At 36.5% G+C, this 17,738-nt stretch overlaps 3 protein-coding genes across 3 annotated transcripts; 1 reads left to right on the top strand and 2 right to left on the bottom strand.

Moving 5' to 3' along the window:
- Positions 1-1,452: 1,452 nt before the first annotated feature.
- On the bottom strand, positions 1,453-6,401 carry LOC110698569 (pentatricopeptide repeat-containing protein At2g15820, chloroplastic-like). Its single transcript, XM_021876016.1, has 2 exons — positions 5,711-6,401; positions 1,453-3,614 (listed from the first exon to the last, which is right to left on the bottom strand). Exons 1-2 carry the CDS (start codon positions 6,296-6,298, stop codon positions 1,797-1,799), a joined length of 2,406 nt encoding a protein of 801 aa, XP_021731708.1. The 5' UTR covers positions 6,299-6,401; the 3' UTR covers positions 1,453-1,796.
- Positions 6,402-7,691: 1,290 nt separating this feature from the next.
- Positions 7,692-11,761, top strand: LOC110698568 (serine/threonine-protein kinase SRK2E). The gene is made up of 9 exons (XM_021876014.1): positions 7,692-8,489; positions 9,100-9,174; positions 9,270-9,371; positions 9,477-9,530; positions 9,631-9,723; positions 9,906-9,998; positions 10,315-10,419; positions 10,502-10,600; positions 11,172-11,761. Exons 1-9 carry the CDS (start codon positions 8,295-8,297, stop codon positions 11,463-11,465), a joined length of 1,110 nt encoding a protein of 369 aa, XP_021731706.1. The 5' UTR covers positions 7,692-8,294; the 3' UTR covers positions 11,466-11,761.
- A 537-nt stretch (positions 11,762-12,298) lies between these two features.
- Positions 12,299-16,277, bottom strand: LOC110698567 (far upstream element-binding protein 1-like). The gene is made up of 7 exons (XM_021876013.1): positions 15,701-16,277; positions 14,878-14,951; positions 14,596-14,781; positions 14,415-14,510; positions 14,267-14,338; positions 13,820-13,936; positions 12,299-13,574 (listed from the first exon to the last, which is right to left on the bottom strand). The coding sequence occupies exons 1-7, from the start codon at positions 15,921-15,923 to the stop codon at positions 12,714-12,716; spliced, it is 1,629 nt and encodes a 542-aa protein (XP_021731705.1). The 5' UTR covers positions 15,924-16,277; the 3' UTR covers positions 12,299-12,713.
- Between the last annotated feature and the right edge of the window lie 1,461 nt (positions 16,278-17,738).

Here is a 17,738-nt window from a genome sequence, read left to right as displayed (position 1 = left end):
TGAGTTGTGTAACAGACGTTATAACATTCACTTTCACATGAATTCCGTAACACATGTATGATACATTCATGTACACCAATCTTATAAGGTCAGAGTAATTTGTCAACATAATGACATTAATGTTTTTCTTTTCATTTTTAATTGCGGAATTTCAGACTTAAGTTACGTAACAGCTGTTGTAACGTTCAGTCTCACATAATTTTTGTTCAACATAAAACTCTCACATATACAATACATTTACATCAATCTTGCAAGGTCAGGGTAATTTGTCAAACTCTAACTCTACGTATTCCGTAACAAATTGCATAACAACAAAATAGGTAAAATGAAATATTTTCTTTTCAATACAACAATTCAATAAGATTGTATGGCATCCTAAATTAACTTCATTTCTATATCACACTTTTGACCTTATAAATGTACTTTTCTCATTCAAATCTTTTTCGTAAACTATTTTTACTCTTGTAAGTGGAGTATTGACGTATTGTGCTCCTTATTTAACTCGTGCATTTTACACGTATGCACAAATCTAATGAGCACATAATGCATGTTGGGAGAGCATGAATAACACTCCTTGAAGACATAATTAAATCTAATCTATAATTCTAACAAGGTTCAATTTCATCGTAATATTATGACAAGACTAGAGAGACTTGTTAGCTTTTTGATTGGATGTAAGTCATGGGAACTAATTACCCAAGGGTGAAAACGGTAAAATGATACCTAACTTCTTTTTTTAGCAATCCAAAAGATTCCATGGTATACAAAAGTGACAAGATTAAGTAATTGAAGTTGATATAATATGACAAGTAACAATTAAAGGTTAAAATTAACCTTCTAAACCTACCAATTTCTATATTTCAAGCATCTATGGGGTGGAATGTGGTCCAAACTACATGTTCATAAGAAGATTCAGAAAGGGATAGTCTCTCTATTTCTCTGATATACCAAACTTGCTGTTGTCATAGAGTAAGATATTTATATAGGAGAAACCCTAAGAGGTTTTCCCTGATGCTGTTGTGGATAAGGATTACAGACATGTAAAGCTCATATCCAAACATCTGAATGACCATCTTCTCTTCTCTTGGCAGTCAGCATGATATTGACTACCTAGCTGTAACTTGTCTTCATCGTGGTGACCTTGTAACACAGACAGGAAATCTAGAATCCCTCTGGCTGACATTGTCCGAAAGCAAGAATGATCTTACATTTGGATAAAGCCTAAAGGAAGAATAGAAGGTCGTGAGGTCTCATTTTACCAGGGTCTTTGACGAGTGAAGATAAATCCTTCTCACAGATGAGCTGAAACTGTACAATCTCTGGGCAATTTTAATGCTTTATTACATGCATTGTTGCCATTGTACATGGGGGAAAAGACCCTTCAAGATTGAATTGAGCCCATCTCTAAGATAGGGTTTCCATGACTCGGTCTTTGACATTTTCTACAATCTCTAGTCTCTTAACATCAACCTTATATTTCTCCCACAGGACGAAAAAATGAGACAGTACAAGAAATGCACATTTATAAAAACACGAGTTCAGCACCATAGGTTAGCTTAATTGGCTCCTATCTAAATTACAAGCTGAAGTTTCTACATCCTTTGACTATGTACAGCCCTTTGATCACACAAGTATCAAAAAACAGAGAGCCTCTAAGACGATGCATTAATGTGGCCATGACTTCGGAAGAGTTCTCCTCAAACTCATCTAGTAAAGATATTGAGGATAAGGGATCATCACTGTCACAAAACCAGAATGAGCATTCCAGCCATATCAGAATTAAGCTCGCTACAAGATCAGATACTTGACTTTTCTGCAGTTATATTCTCCGAGGGCTGTTCATGAGCTTTTAGGAAGTCTTGTAAGTCATTTAGAAGGTAAGGTTCTATAAGTCTCCAAAAGCTAGTAGTATGGCTTCCCATAAAGCCCAACCAAAATACCTTGCCCTTTCGCTTTATCCTGAACTCCAATGACTTCGATTTTAATGCTTTAAACACCCTCTCCACATCATCCTTGCTTCCTCTTACCTTCAACAAAATATCCCCATTTGGTGTAGTATATCCACCATACATAAACCAGTAAGCAAGAACACGTGGTGTTAACCACCGATGAATTAATTTGGGAATGCTCTGTTTTCCTTCTGCCCAGAACTGATGAGCATAAAACCCAAAACAAGTATGCGGGACTGTCGAATATTCTGAAGGGATATCATCACTGTCATCTGTTGAGCCATTGGAATGTTGTAGCCATTCGTGGAACTCATTATATATATGTCTTTTCAAGATTGTATGTATACCAGAATCATCCTTGAACATAAAATGAACAAAATGTAGCTTTTTTTCCCCTGCATACTCTATTTGCAAGCCACCAAGCAGCAAACCCACCAAAATCTCTCTTTGTTCTGGAGTCAGTTTCAAGGCCACATATTTCTCAAAAAAAAATTTGGTGGAGGTAAAAAGGTACTCCAGCTTCTCCATTAAAGAGGACTCGACCTCATATTTCTTCTGGCGCATGAACCTATAGAGTTTTTCAGCCTTCGCGTTATCCCCACAACCTAGGTACCCGCTTAAAAGGCTATTACATGACCTGCTGCTGACACCAATAGCCTCATTCTCTAACATCTGGTTGAAGATGCTCTCTGCCTTCTCAATATTGCTAGTTTTCACCAATGAGTCTAAGTAGATACCATAAATAGCCCGATTTGGGCGGCATTTGTCAAGGCATTCCAAGAAGGTGAACTCAACTTTATCATGTAAGCTTAATTTGTAATACATATTTAGGAGATCCACATAAGATGCAGTAAGAGACTTTAGACCACTCCCAACAAACTCTTTCATAAGAGACTCAGCAAGCTGTACCTCTTGACTATTACACATAATTTCTATGATCTTCTGGTATGCCACATTGTTTATCTGTCCACACTGCTCCTGCATTTCTCTAAATATATCCAAAGACTTCTGAGGATCCCCAACCTCAGCATAGACACCCATTTTATACATATAAGCTTGAGGAGAAATACCACCATCACAATGTAGAAGCTTAAGCCAGGTCTTTTCCGCTTCATCCACTTCACCTACTTTCGAACAAGCCCTCAGAATGGATAAGAGAGTATCTTTGGTCTCTGGAATTTTCCTCAGATTCATCTCCTTCAACAGATAGAATATTCGCTCTTTGTCAATGATATCCTGATGACTATGAAGCCAAAGGAGACCACTATAAATTTCCTCACGTATCTCTAATCCACAGGTTGCAAGATTATGAAAAATGAACTCAGCCTGTTTAAGATACGGCTTCGCAGAACTAGCAGGTTTGCTTATTAGAGCTCTGAAGAGAGCATTATGCAAACTAAGCCGAGGGCGGTATGCTCCTAAATGTATCATACGATAGTAAATTTCACATGCTTCCTTAAGGCAGTCCTCACCTGGGGCACTGAGATATGCAACAATCAAGATATGAAATGATGATTCACTAGGTACCCGTCCCTGATTGATTATGTCATCATAAATCTCTCGACATTTTGCAAACTTCCTCTCTCTACCAATGCAATCAGCAAGCTTGGTAGCCAGAGCAAAATCAAATCGAAACCAGTGTTGCTGGATCATCCACTTGTACACCTATCATGTTTAATGAGTATATAATATAAGAAAAAGGTGCATAAAAAATACATCATACAGAAAACAGAATAAAGTCTAAGGAACACAAGTTTGTAGTCACTAGTCATAACAGCGTATATTATTCATCTTAATTTACCTATAAATACCTAGAAAACCTAAAATGCATTTCACAAACAAGAAACTAAAGCAATGGCCTACAAGTGATTGTTCTTTTATCTTTGGGGAGCAATCCTAAAAAATGCAAGTCTACAAACATACCAGGGAACAGCAGATGAAAAGCTGGGGTGGTTGCCTATGTAGTGATCGCATTTGCATTCAAAAGGAATCGTATCATATGTCAATCATATACTTGACAATAGGGTGATGCCATAAGAAATTACCATTGCTTCACTTTTAGGAGGGATGGCAGACAAACCTCTAGAAAAGGGCATTAGCAAGTGTACTAAGGGGTATAAAATTCTATTATAGGCAAGGCTTATAATCTCTTAACAACAAGCTAGTTTTGAGTTACCTATCACCATAATTAATCCAACCTCCAACACATAAATTAAACTGGCAAAATTGGAATACTTTGATTTCTACCACAGCGTAAGGGAGCCCAATAAATTAATGCAGCAAATGTTAGGAATCAATGTTCTCCCTCACTATTTTGTTGGATATCAAAAATGTAATCTTTGCTCTCATCATCTAACGCACAACAGTCCTTGTACACTAAAAGAGCATGAGTGCTCATTGGCACCAGTGTCGATCGGCCTCGCCAATTTAACTATTGGGGTGAAATTATATACTAACCAAGGCCCTATAATCTCTAAACATCAAACTAGTTTTGATTCACCTCTCACCATAATCAATCCATTCTTCCATGCAAAGATTAATCTAGAAAAAATGGTTTACTTCAGTTTCAACCACTGCTTAAGAGAGGCCAACAAAACAAAGCAGCAACGTTTAGGCATCAATGTTCTCACTCACTATTTTGTTGGATATCAATGTAAACTTTGCTTTCATCATCCAAAAGCACAACATTCCTAGTGCACTAAAAGAACACAAGTGGTCATTTGCAACCATGTCCATGATCTAATTTGGGTGGCCTTATCTAGAGGTTAACTATAGGGTATGAAACTCTATCTATGCAAAGCCCTTTCATTTCTAAACACCAAACTAGTTTTGGGTCACTCTCATCATAATCAATCCAATCTCTGTTACAAAGATTAATCTAGCGAAAAATGGATTACTTTGGTTTCAACCACTACTTAATGGAGGCCAACAAAGCAAGCAGCGTAATTTAGGTGTCAATATTCTTCCTCACTATTGTGTTGGATATCATACATGTAAAATTTGCTTTCATCATCTAAATGCACAATGGTCCTTATACACTAATTCACTAAAAGAACACAGCACACAAGTGCTCATTGGCACCCATGTCCATGATCTAATTTGCTTGGCCTTATCAAGATTACTTTTGGGAATGGAATTCTATTCTAGCCAAAGCCCCATAATTTTTAAACATCAAACTAGTTTTGAGTGACCTCTCACCATAATCAATCCAATCTCCTATACAAAGATATCTAGCAAAAATGGATTATTTCAATTTCAACCATTGCTCAAGGGATCCCAATAAAGCAAAGCTGCAAACTTTAGGCATCAATGTTCTCCCTAACTATTTTGTTGGATATCATCAATTTAAACTTTGCTTTCAATGTCCGAATGCACAATGCACTTTGTACACTAAAAGAACACAAGTGCTCATTGACACCCGAGTCCAAAATCTAATTTTCATAGCCCTATCTAGGAGTTAACTTTTAGGTATAAAATTCTATTCTAGACAAAGCCCGTAATTTCTAAACATCAAACTAATTTTGTGTGACTCCCACCATAATCAATCAAATCTCCATTATTACAAACAACTAATCAATCGACAAACCGATTCCTTCTCATCTCAATCACTAAACTTTGCTTCTATCATCCAAAACCATACTCTCTAACTCAATATTTGTCTACTAATTCAAATTCCAAACATAATAATAACACATAAAGTCCATAAACAACCAATCCAACATCAAATTCAAACTAAAGATAGAGAAAACACAAAATCATACCGAAAACGCGGCGTCATTAAGACGAATGCGAAGAAAATGATGCGCAATATAAGTAGCATCCGGTTGCCGCATCCATTTTTTCTGGGCAGCAAGAAGTCGAATTTGAGTAGGACGTTTTTGACAAGGTAACTCCTTACAAAGCCAAGCAATCTTCGACCGTCGCCAATTCTCTGGCAATTCCTCCAATTCTGTCACCTCCACCACCGGCGACTCGAACTGCATATCAAGCTTCCTCATTTCACCACCATTTTTATCCCATTCAATGTCAAAATTATGCAATTCTATCTCATTTGAATCAACACCCACATCATTATCTGTTTCGGTTTCGGTTTCGGGTTTTCCCACCAAGTGTTCGACGGAAGTTCCAGGTGAAGTAGCGCAGGGTGTAAGTGGGGTGGTTTTCAGGCATGGTGGTGGTGACGTGGAGGAGAGAGAAAGGGGTTTTTTTTGGGGTGATGAAGAAGGTGGATTGAGGAAGAAGAAGGGGAGAGAGAAAGTGGAGATTTTGGGGATTGAAGGAGGAGGAAGAGAGTTGAGGAGAGAAAGTGGATAGAGTTGTTGTGGTTTGCCAAGGTTAACTAACAGCATTTCTGAGTTTTGATTTGTGCTTCAGCCTAGTAGTTTTCCAGTTCTTATCCTGGCTCTCTCAACTCACTTCAACACTTTAAAGCAATGGACGTATAAGGTCACTTACTCACTAGTACTACTCACTACTTCACTAGTGTGTTTGTGTTACTTGTATGAGACCATGAGACGATTATTTGGTAACAATGTAACACGGATGTGAGACGTCATATAATTTTTACAAAATACAATATACAAATAAGAAATATACATTATTACGTAGTGTCTTATACATAATAATTGATAGAGAACAATTACGATGAAATTATGGAATGACATTTTTTGTTTCATAGCGTGAATCATCTTACATTAAGAGTTGTCAGTACTTCTAAATTTGCATAGCACTTGCTTCAAAGTTGTAGAAACTTTAAGCTTTTCAATCTACAAATGTCTAAAGAATCAACAATCATATTCAATGCTGATCCTATTGCCCTTTTTCTCTTGATTCCCAGCCTAATTGGTCTTATCTCTTGATTTCCTGCCTAATTGAGTCTTGAGAGTCATTTAATGAGGGTATGAATTTGACATGACCACCCTCCATATTATTTTATTTCAATTCTAATAATTCAAATCTACAAAAGTACAAGAAAATATTTAATAGATCTCATACATTGTTGATACTTGTAGAGGATTCAATCGGTTTCTTTTGTACAACGTCCCCAAATTTTGCTAGTTTAATTGCTTTCTAGATCCATTAATTGTTTGTTTATTGTTTCATAACTCCCTTTTCTGAGAGTGAGGGATATCTCAAGGGGTTAGACCTTCCCTCCCGATTTCAGGAGATCTTGAAATCGATTTTCACCCTTACCCTTGTGGCTCTCTAAACACCAAAAAAATAACTCTTTTTTTTTAGTCTTTTCTCCCATATTCAAGCGAATTAACTCTTCATAACAAGTGATTGATGAATGATGATCGATTGATCGCACTATAACTAGTGATTGATGATCTCTTATAAGGTTATAACCACTAATGTTTATCCCTTCTTGTGGGTGAGGTTACACACTTTTCATTTGAATTGTATTATTAATTTGGAAACTAGATTATATCTACACCTTTTTTTTTTTTTTTCTCTTTGATCAATATCATATTAATATTACATCTAATAATCGAGTAATTTTCATATTTGAAACTCACATAATTATAATAACATCTTATTTTATAATTTATTTTCCGAATAATTGGCGTATTAATAAAATTAAAGTAAAGCCAAATCATAATATCTCATATCATATCAAGTCAGGTCAAATCAATGCGAGAAATTGAACAGGGTACACAACCTCACACTCCTTCTAGAACTACGTGCCAATGTGCCATACAAACTTTTATGAGACGGAGGGCAGAAGCTTTAATTGGTGACTTGTGAACCTTATCTAAGCATGGGCAAATCAGTCATAAATATCTTCCACAACTTGCTTTTATTACATGTAGTAGTTGCGTACTTTAATATTCAGCCGCTAATTCAATTCCTAGTTTCCTACAATAACACCCCCAAAAAGTTGCTCCATCATTTCCCGCTATTCACTTCCCTAAAATCAAAATTTTATTTAAAAAATAAAATAAAAACGGTTGGCAACATCATCTTCAACCATCCATGTCTTCCTTCTTCTGCTAAATTTCCCCACAAAAAAAAAAAAAAAAAAATCACGAGTGAAATACCCAACTAACTCTGCAAAACCCTAATTTCTGAATTGTGATCATTTTTTTTTCCTAAAAAGGGGCAAATTTTGGGATTTATAATTGCAATTCACAGGATTCTTACTTTAATCTTCAATTACCCTTTTCAAATTTCACGTGATTTCATATCTTCGACACGTACCCCTTTTTCTAACAAAATTTCCCCTTTTTTTAATTTTTCTTTTGGGAGTTATTATTATTATTATTATGATGAAGAAGATGATGAAAATGGTAGTATATTGTTTTTTCGTATAGTTGGAAATTTGGGAAGAGAGAGAAAGTAAAAATGGATCGGACGGCGGCGGGTGGCGGCGGCGGAGGAGGAGTGAATTTGAGTGCGGATTTGCCGATAATGCATAACAGTGATCGTTATGAATTGGTGAAAGATATTGGGTCGGGTAATTTTGGGGTTGCTAGGTTGATGAGAGATAAAACTACTAATGAACTCGTTGCTGTTAAATATATCGAGCGAGGTGAGAAGGTCAGTGCTTTTTTTTATTTTTTTTATTTCAATTTTTAATCTTGGTTCATGTAGGCAACCCGTCATTGGGATTACGGGTTCGAGGTTGTTGGTTTACGTAGCCGACCCCATTTTTGGGATTATGGGTTCAATGTTGTGGTTAGTTATTGTTTTGGGTTTTGTGATTAGCTGTGATTTAATAATACTTCTATAATTTTATAATGTTTGCTTAAGTGATTATTTAATTACCATTATGATTATTTAATATGGTTAGAGATTGTATTATGTAGTAAATGTGATCATCTGCTAAATTTTTATAATACCCACAATTTTGTGTAAGACATAAAAAGTGAATGTAAAACAAAGATTTGTGCATTTGAGGATTCATTTTTTTATTCCTATGTTTTTTGGTATCCGAAAATTGAAGCTTTGTGCTATTTGTTTTCATTTTGTTAGTTATAGTACTCGTGTGATGAACGAGCTTAAGCGAATACGAATATTTTATAAAACTTAATATAGATGAAGGTAACTAGAAAAATAATATACTATTACTATGAACGATTTTAAGCGAAAACGAAATGTTACTAAGATTTTGCATTGTGTTGATAAGTTGATTATGTTATGTGTACAGATAGATGAGAATGTGCAGAGAGAAATTATTAATCATAGGTCATTGAGACATCCCAACATTGTCAGATTCAAGGAGGTTTGTATTTGTGTAATGTATACTCCTCTTGCTTGTTTCTCTTGAAGTGTTTGGTTGTAGCAAAGTGTCTTGACTGTTGATCGTTTCGTTATTAGGTTATATTGACTCCTACACATTTGGCTATCGTTATGGAGTATGCTTCGGGTGGAGAGCTGTTTGAACGTATTTGTAATGCTGGACGGTTCAGTGAGGATGAGGTGATCGATTATTTACTGGCTTGTGATTTTTGTGCTTTTCACTAGTAACTTGTTATGGAGTAGTTGCCTAACTAAGTTTGACAATGATTTTCCTCTTATCATTAGGCACGTTTCTTCTTTCAACAGTTGATATCCGGTGTCAGCTACTGTCATTCAATGGTAATTCTATCATTACTTATCTCTGTATTCATGGTTTTCTTCTTTTCGTATACATTTTTCTCATTAAGGCCAATTTTCTTCGTGCTTTTGCTTCTTGAAGCAAGTTTGCCATCGAGACTTAAAGTTGGAGAATACGTTATTGGATGGAAGTCCAGTTCCGCGCTTGAAGATATGTGATTTTGGGTACTCTAAGGTACATGCTTTTTCTAAAGCAATTTTGTTACCGTTGCTCTGCATATGTTTATGAAACAACTTGTGTTTCACATGGCTGTTAATTTCCCCCCTGCCCCTCATTCCTGTTGTCCTGCCTCAGTTAATGTTTGCTGCTCCTACATTTGATTCTCACATTTATTTGTATGTGTTGCTCACTTTCAGTCCTCTGTTCTGCATTCTCAACCCAAATCAACTGTTGGGACTCCAGCTTATATTGCACCTGAGGTCTTACTCAAGAAAGAATATGATGGCAAGGTGATATGCTCATCACACTGTCTCTTGTGTGCATTTGTATATTTCTCTTCCTCCATTTTCTTATATCATCTTCGGGGTGGACTTGAGAAATCTGGGTCATATTGAACAATAAATGACTACTGGCTTTTTGGATAAAGCTTGTCATTCGAAAGCTTAATATAAAGTGCCATTTATGTTACGAGTATCACATATTACCAGTTCTTTAAGAAGTGGGAAATTTAAACATGCTGCACTCTTTGATGCTAAGACTATTAAGTGGTAGCTAGTTGGCTACACTTGAATACTCTTATTCATCTTTGCTTCCATGCCATTTCAGATTGCAGATGTGTGGTCTTGTGGGGTAACTTTGTATGTAATGTTGGTTGGGGCTTACCCTTTTGAGGACCCTGAGGAACCCAAAAATTTTCGCAAAACAATACATGTAAGTCATTTACCATTCTATATACTAAGGTGGTGGCTTTTTTGGTTGCCTGTCTGACCCTTAGTGATTTCTGCTGTTGCAGCGAATTTTAAATGTCCAATACTCTATTCCTGACTATGTACATATATCTCCAGAATGTCAACATCTGCTTTCAAGGATATTTGTTGCTGATCCGGCAAAGGTAAATCTCTTCTGAGGTCATGAAATTTTGTTCGATTCCTCTCATCTTTGTATGTGTTCATTAGCATGTATATTTGTTGCATTGCTTGGGTTGATATGTTTGCATCTGTTGTTTTGAACTTTTGATGATAGTGCCCCCATCAACTTCAGTCTAGCTTGTGTAAAACTCCATCTTTCAAGTTCATTGTCACATTTTTCTAACTGTTTGTGATTAAATGTAGGTCATGATTTTACAAACCATCACTTAATAATTTAAAGTAGCGGCAAAGTGGCATATTGGTAATTTATATAAAACCCTGCAATCCACGTTAGAAAATATGACGGCTTTATTTGAACATCCTAAAATAGTTGTAAACATTAATTCCGAACAGTGGGGGGAGTATAAGTTATTTCGATAGGAGCTTGAGTGATGATTTAGTGACTTAAATCAAGAACTTTTTTGCCTTAAAGGAGTAGCTACTTGTTTTGTTGTTTAATCTATTACGTTTTGTGTTATATTACCAACCTCACCATCCAATGTGACATTGAATCTGCTTACTTGACCCTGAGCGTGTGAGTCATTCATTTGTCAGAGAATTACCATTCCGGAAATAAAGCAGCATGAGTGGTTTCTGAAGGACCTTCCAGCAGATCTCACTGATGAGAACGCTGCAAATAATCAGTATGAAGAGCCAGATCAGCCTATGCAAAGTATTGATGAGATCATGCAGATTATTTCAGAGGCAACTATTCCTGCAGCTGGATCCCAAAGTCTAAACAAGTATTTAACTGGCAGCTTGGACATTGATGATGATATGGAAGACGATCTAGAATCGGATCCAGAGCTTGACCTAGATAGTAGTGGAGAGATTGTATATGCTGTTTGATGAAGTATATCAGCTATAAAATGGGTTGGAATCAATCCCAAAGAAGCTCGATTGTGAACAAGTGATGGATTTTCGGAGGGGGAGAACCAAAAGAAAGCTTTAGTTCTCTCTTATTCATGTCATGATGTTTATATAAACTTTGTTTTGCTACACCTTATGGTATGCAAAACTTTGTAACTCTTCACAACAATGGGTTGTTGTAACATTATTTGACGCTTGTGTTTTCCATTTGTAAATTAAACAAAATCAGGTGCTATAAATTAAAGAGTGATTAATCGATCTTCGATTTCTTCCTCGACCATTTTTCCTCCCTTTGTTACTTGATAAAAACATCGATTCCGTAGGTAGAAAAAATGTAAAAAGTTTATATTCCGCAATTTTTTGTCAAAGATTATTGATAACTTGTTTAAAGTTTATATTGTGTACACAATAAAAAAAAAAATCCGTGATGGGATCGGGGATTTGAACCCGACGTGAATCGAACACGCAACGTTCTACCATTGCGCCACGGATCCCTTTCTGTTAATCCTAGAGGCTTTTAGTTAAATAAATTAACAAAAAAATCTTTAAAAGTCAGAATATTACCTACCAAATCAAGTAAATAATAAAGTATGCCACACGTGAGGAGAAAAAAAAGATATATCATGTTTTAATTTTGACCATCAAAAATGTTTTTTTTCTTTAGAATATGAATTGTATGAGCACTTATAAATCTAAAAATAATGTCGTATGATACTAGTGAATAGTTGTATGTTGAGTCTTAAAACATTCAAACTGTTTTTTCTTTCAAAAAAAAAAAAAAAACCCATCAAACTGTTTTTGGCTTTAGATACTATTGCTAATTGGTTTTCTAATTTGCAAAATATAGATAGAAAGTTACAACACCCAACTTACAGAATTCTCACCCTCGGTACTTTTGTATCGTGTTCCACAGAAGAAAACAGAAGGGGTCTGTGCCTATCAATCTTTTATAATCCAAAAGAAGAAATTTCTTAGCCTGTAACATCAATTCTTGTTCATTAAGGCACAGGATATGTGAAAGAATCTAAGATCACATAGCCAACATAAAAAAAATTTAAATAAGTCAACTCAAAAAAAATTCGACCACCTTCGAGTCAATCACGAGCCCCTACAGTTTTTGGGCAAATGGTAACAGTAAAAGGAAACTTTCACTGAGAAGTAACTTTAAGAGACAGAAATACTACGATAGAAGGGTGCAAACACAACATGCCCCTGTCCACTGAAATGTCAGCTTTGGGGATTTTCACTTTCCTCAGTAGCAGCAGCACCAGACCCAGTAGTTGAGTCTCCGCCGTCTGCATATGATGTTTGGGATGCACCATTAGTTGCTTGCGGCTGGGATTGAGGTGGCACTTGTGGTGGGGCAGCGGCTGGAGGATAACCAGTCTGATAATAACCTGCTTGAGCAGGAGCTTGAGATGGAGGGTACCCACTTTGTCCGTAATACGAGTACGATGCCTGGCTTGCAACTTGACCTTCTTGCTGCTGTCCATAACCTGTCTGTGGATAACCTCCTTGATAATAAGCTGGCTGAGTAGGTGCCGCACCAGAATAACTTGGATAAGCACCATAACCATTCGCAGGGGCAGCTGGGGGCTGACTGTAGCCTGTTGCATATGCACATTGGGGCTGAGTTTGGGTCGTACCATCAGGGGCTCCATAACCTGGCTGAGAAGTTTGAACAGTAGCAGTCCCATCTGGCTGGGATGATGTAGTCTGAGCTGAGACATCTCCGTAACTTGGTGGATGCTGGGGGTACCCTTGATAACTGTAGCCTGCAGCTGGTGGCATCTGGCTGTAGTTGTAGTTAGCATGTGGAGGAGTTGAAGATGGTGGTTGAGCTTGTCCATACGCACTATAGGCAGTATTCTGCTGCTGAGTTGGCGCAGATGTTTGATTTTGGTCCCAAGCATTGGGCTGTGGAGCATAGCCACCATAATAAGGAGGTGGGGCATACGCTCCAGGCTGTGAGTAGCCATATCCAGGAGCCTGCTGTGCAGAAGGTTGACCCTGGGGAGCCCAACCAGCACTAGGAGGATATCCAGACTGTTGGTATGAATTATTCCCAGACAAAACCTTCGAACGATTCTGAAATTGACACGATATCATTAAATAGTTGTACAAAAATGCTAATAGCTATACAGAATACATGAAGGGTTTATGACAAGTAATTTGAAGCAAGAAGGCTGGAACAAGTCAATTGGCCATTTCTGTAGAATTTCCAATTCCCAGTTATCAATAAAAATAGCACCACAAAGATGCAGTAGGCAACAAAGACAAACATTTGCATATTGACACGGAAAGGTAGGGGACGAGAACTATTAACAGCTTACCCCACTAATAACTTCATTGACCAGCTCTTTGGCAGACTCAATTTGCTCCGGTATTCCATTTATAAATATATTTCTCTCTGTTGAGGCATCACCAGGAGGAAGGTGAAGCGGGACAACCTGTAAATCCAGAACATCACAGAAATAAGAGCAATTATAAAATTTGTGATTTTCAATCAGAAAAAACCTAAAATTAAAGCGAGAATGTGTCACAAACATGTAATACGATAAGAAAATGAACCAACTGCCTGAAGTCAGAGCAAAAACAATAATAAACTGCAAAAATCTAAGAACCAGAACTAACATGACATCACCAAACTGTGTGACCTGACCAAAATTCCGACCATCAAAATGAAAAAGAAAAGGCAAAAATTAATTTGCCAGTTAATAAAGCTTCAAAAGCAAGATAGTGCAAGAAATAGCATTCTCGTAAATAAACAATGTACAAACCTGAATACGAGCTCCAGACTTGCTTTGCATCGTTTTTATGGTTTCACCTCCTTTTCCAATGACCAAAGCGACCTAATATAGAGATGTTCACATATAAATCAAAACAGAAAGTCATAAAATTTTAAAAGACTATGAAAACTATAAATACCTTGTCATTAGGAACTTTCATCACAAACTGTTCACCTCCAGCTTGTGGGGGAGGAGGACCTCTGTTTCCAGATGGAGCAGAACTTGTTGCATCTGTCTGCTTAGCCACAATACAGTTTTGATCAATTATAGAATTTGACAGAACATAATTAAAAATAATTATATTAAGGCCTCATTCTCACCTCAGCAATAACTTCATTAATTCGTTGTTCTGCTCTGCTAATCTGCTCCTGGGTACCCATCAACTCAACATCCCTTGTCAAAGAAGAAGGATCAGATTCTGAATCTCGAGTTATCTGGATCCTAGCACCTGATTCTAGTTGAAGAGTTTTAATCATTTCTCCTCCTCTTCCAATAATAACTCCAACCTGCAACCAGAAGCAAATCAAGTAGCATACATATGAGAAGTGTAAGGTCATGTAATGGCATAAATCATTTCGAGATAATTTCTAGACAAAACTGACCTTGGCATTTGGAATAACGATTTTCTTGCTGCTTGGTACATTACTGTACTGATTTGTTTGAGTTGTATACGGCACTGGTATCATGCACAAAAAGTAGAATCATTCGTTATTGGAAAGCTTCGGAAAATGTGGGATTATAGGCATTAGCTCAATTCAAAGGCAGGTATAATTGAGTTATATACTTATCAACTACACCGACATAAATAAACAATTTCAAAGTTTTACGGCTAAAGATGACAAGCAATAACCCAATAGCCAAGAATAGAAGAGGCATCCCCAAAAACGTCAGACAACACTGACACTTGCAGTTCGAAAATAATAACTTCATTTCTTACAAAACCATCAACTACACACAAAATTGTGGAAGAAACATAACTAAAATTCCAAAGACACACCCGACAGTAGTTGCTAGTTGAGCAATCAAAAACACAACTTTTTAAACATGGCAAAAAACCGGCAAAAAAATCATCAATTACCAATACTAATAAGCTGATGGAGCAATTCTCTTTGCATGGCATACAAATTCCCAGGCCAATACTTTCAACATAATCAAACACAAATTCAATGAACATATAACAAAATCACATATAGAGGAATTCCATTGAAATCTGCATTCTAAAACTTCGATTGCAACTTAATTAAATCAATCCACCATAATTTACAGAAAAATTAGCAAAAAGAACCTCTGTAAATTTCACAGACAAAGCAAGTCCATACAAAATTCAAACCTAAAAAACATAAATTCAGAAAATTAAAAATTGAATAGCGACGAATCTGAAAACGGGGGGAAACCCTAAAAAATTGCAGAAAATTGAAAGTATACCAGGAAACGAAGAATGAGAGGAGGTGAAAGAAGGAGAAGAATAGTCAGGAGGAGTCAAAGAAGAATCTGGAAGAGTACGAGGGCGCTTAGAATCGGCGTCGCTGAGAAGGCGAGCAGCGATAGCTTGAGCTTTTTGCTTCGCAAGTTCAACTTGGTCTTCAATCTTTCTCTTTCCTCCGACCCCACCTCCGCTTCCGCCATTGTTATTCCCTAGAGACTCCATTTTCTCTCTCCTATTGAAGGTCCTTTAATGGCTGCCACCCCACTTTGAATCAATTGAATTCAGAAAAACCCCACGAAAATTAAGGCTTGAATCTTATTGTTTCGGGGGTTTGGATTGATTGATTTGGGAAAATGGTGGGTTGATCCGAAACCCAGTTGAAGGGGGAGGAGAGGAGAGAGAAAGTGAGGAAATTTGGGGGGAAGAAGGGTGAGGCAAGAGAGAGAGGAGGGGGGAATGAGAGTGGTGTAGTAGTGAGTGCTACTGTAATCTTTTCTGAGGTTACGGTGTATCTACTTTGACTCTCGTCGATCCCACGCTCGCCCGATTTTTTTTTCTTTCGAGTTTTGGCGAAGAACAAACTCGTAAATTTTATTGTATACTCGGGTGTGAAGTGTGTTTACGGTAAAGAATGGTGTATTGATTTTGATGGTGGTGTGTGTTAGTGTGAGACTTGTGTTGGTATGTGATGTATGTTACGCATGTGTGAGACGTGTGTCTCTTGATTTTAGGTACGTCTTTCTCCTGAATGTACGTGTGCTTAGGTGTATGGTACAAGTAATGATTTGAATTTCTACTTTGTATTGAAAACAGTAAAGAATGATTTATTGATTTAAATGGTGGTGTATACATGAAAGACATGTGTTGGGGTGTGAATGCGTGATGTATGTTAGAAAATGAGTGATATGTGCATTTTTGAAATGTTTGTATGTCTAGGTGTATGATAGAAGTGATGACCTAAACTTCACCATACAACCAGTTGTACCTTGTAAGCTACAGCTAGATGCCTGATTTACTCATATGTATGGATGAACAAAACAATTTTGCTTATTTACCCGAATTAGCAAGTTGATTTTGCCAATTTGCATAAATGAGTAGATCAATTTTGTTTAATTGTGTATTACGTGACAAATTTGTTCTGTTTATGTAAGTAAAAAAGTCGAAATGAAATGAGCGAGACAAATTTGCTTTTCTTTTGCCATTTTGTGTAGATAAACAAATACAATAAATCGTTGTACGTTGTAAGGTACAACCGACAGTATATGATAAAAATTATCATAGTGGAGTAGGTATAATTGTATCTTTTATCCCCATTTGTTCAAATGACACATAATTGACTTACTGTTCAAATGCTGGATGATCATTGGTTATGTTCAAACATTCATTACACTAATTAATACTATGTATCAGCTTTTAATAATTCATATGGCTCATAATGATAGGTCAAAATTTTGTGCTTCAAATAATATCACTATGACAAATAATGGAGTTGTTTGGTAAGAAAGATAGGGATGAGCAGGATAAGAAGGTGAGATTAAGGATATGAAATTAGTAGGTGGGATAAGGATAAAAATTATGTTATCTTTTGCTTGGTAACAATTGATAAGTGAATTGGGAAATAAGAAAACTACTTATTACCCTTACTAATTTCTTCTCCTCTATCTTCCAATCCTCTTTCCCTTTCATTAAAGGTCATAAAGTCTTTAATCCCTTATATTTATCCCAATTCCTTATACCATCCCCTAGTTATTATTTTGGAGAAATAGCTAATAACTTTTTTTAATCCCTATCCACACCCCCTTTATTATCTTCATCCCTTTAATGAAAATTTTTATATACATTCGGAGGTGCATCAAAAGGTATATTTTTTGCTCGATAATTTAATAATTAAATAAGCAATAATTACAATATTTATTCCTCGATCATTTGGTGTATATAAGAATCTATCTCCCTCTAAACAAATAAAAGAATTCTCAATTCTCTCCCCTTATGCTTACACCCCGACCACTTTTATCTCTCTAAACAAACAAGTTATTA

This window comes from Chenopodium quinoa, unplaced genomic scaffold, assembly GCF_001683475.1.
Source record: "Chenopodium quinoa cultivar QQ74 unplaced genomic scaffold, ASM168347v1, whole genome shotgun sequence".
Classification (NCBI taxonomy): Eukaryota; Viridiplantae; Streptophyta; class Magnoliopsida; order Caryophyllales; family Amaranthaceae; genus Chenopodium; species Chenopodium quinoa.
This window is presented reverse-complemented; position numbering and strand designations above follow the sequence as displayed.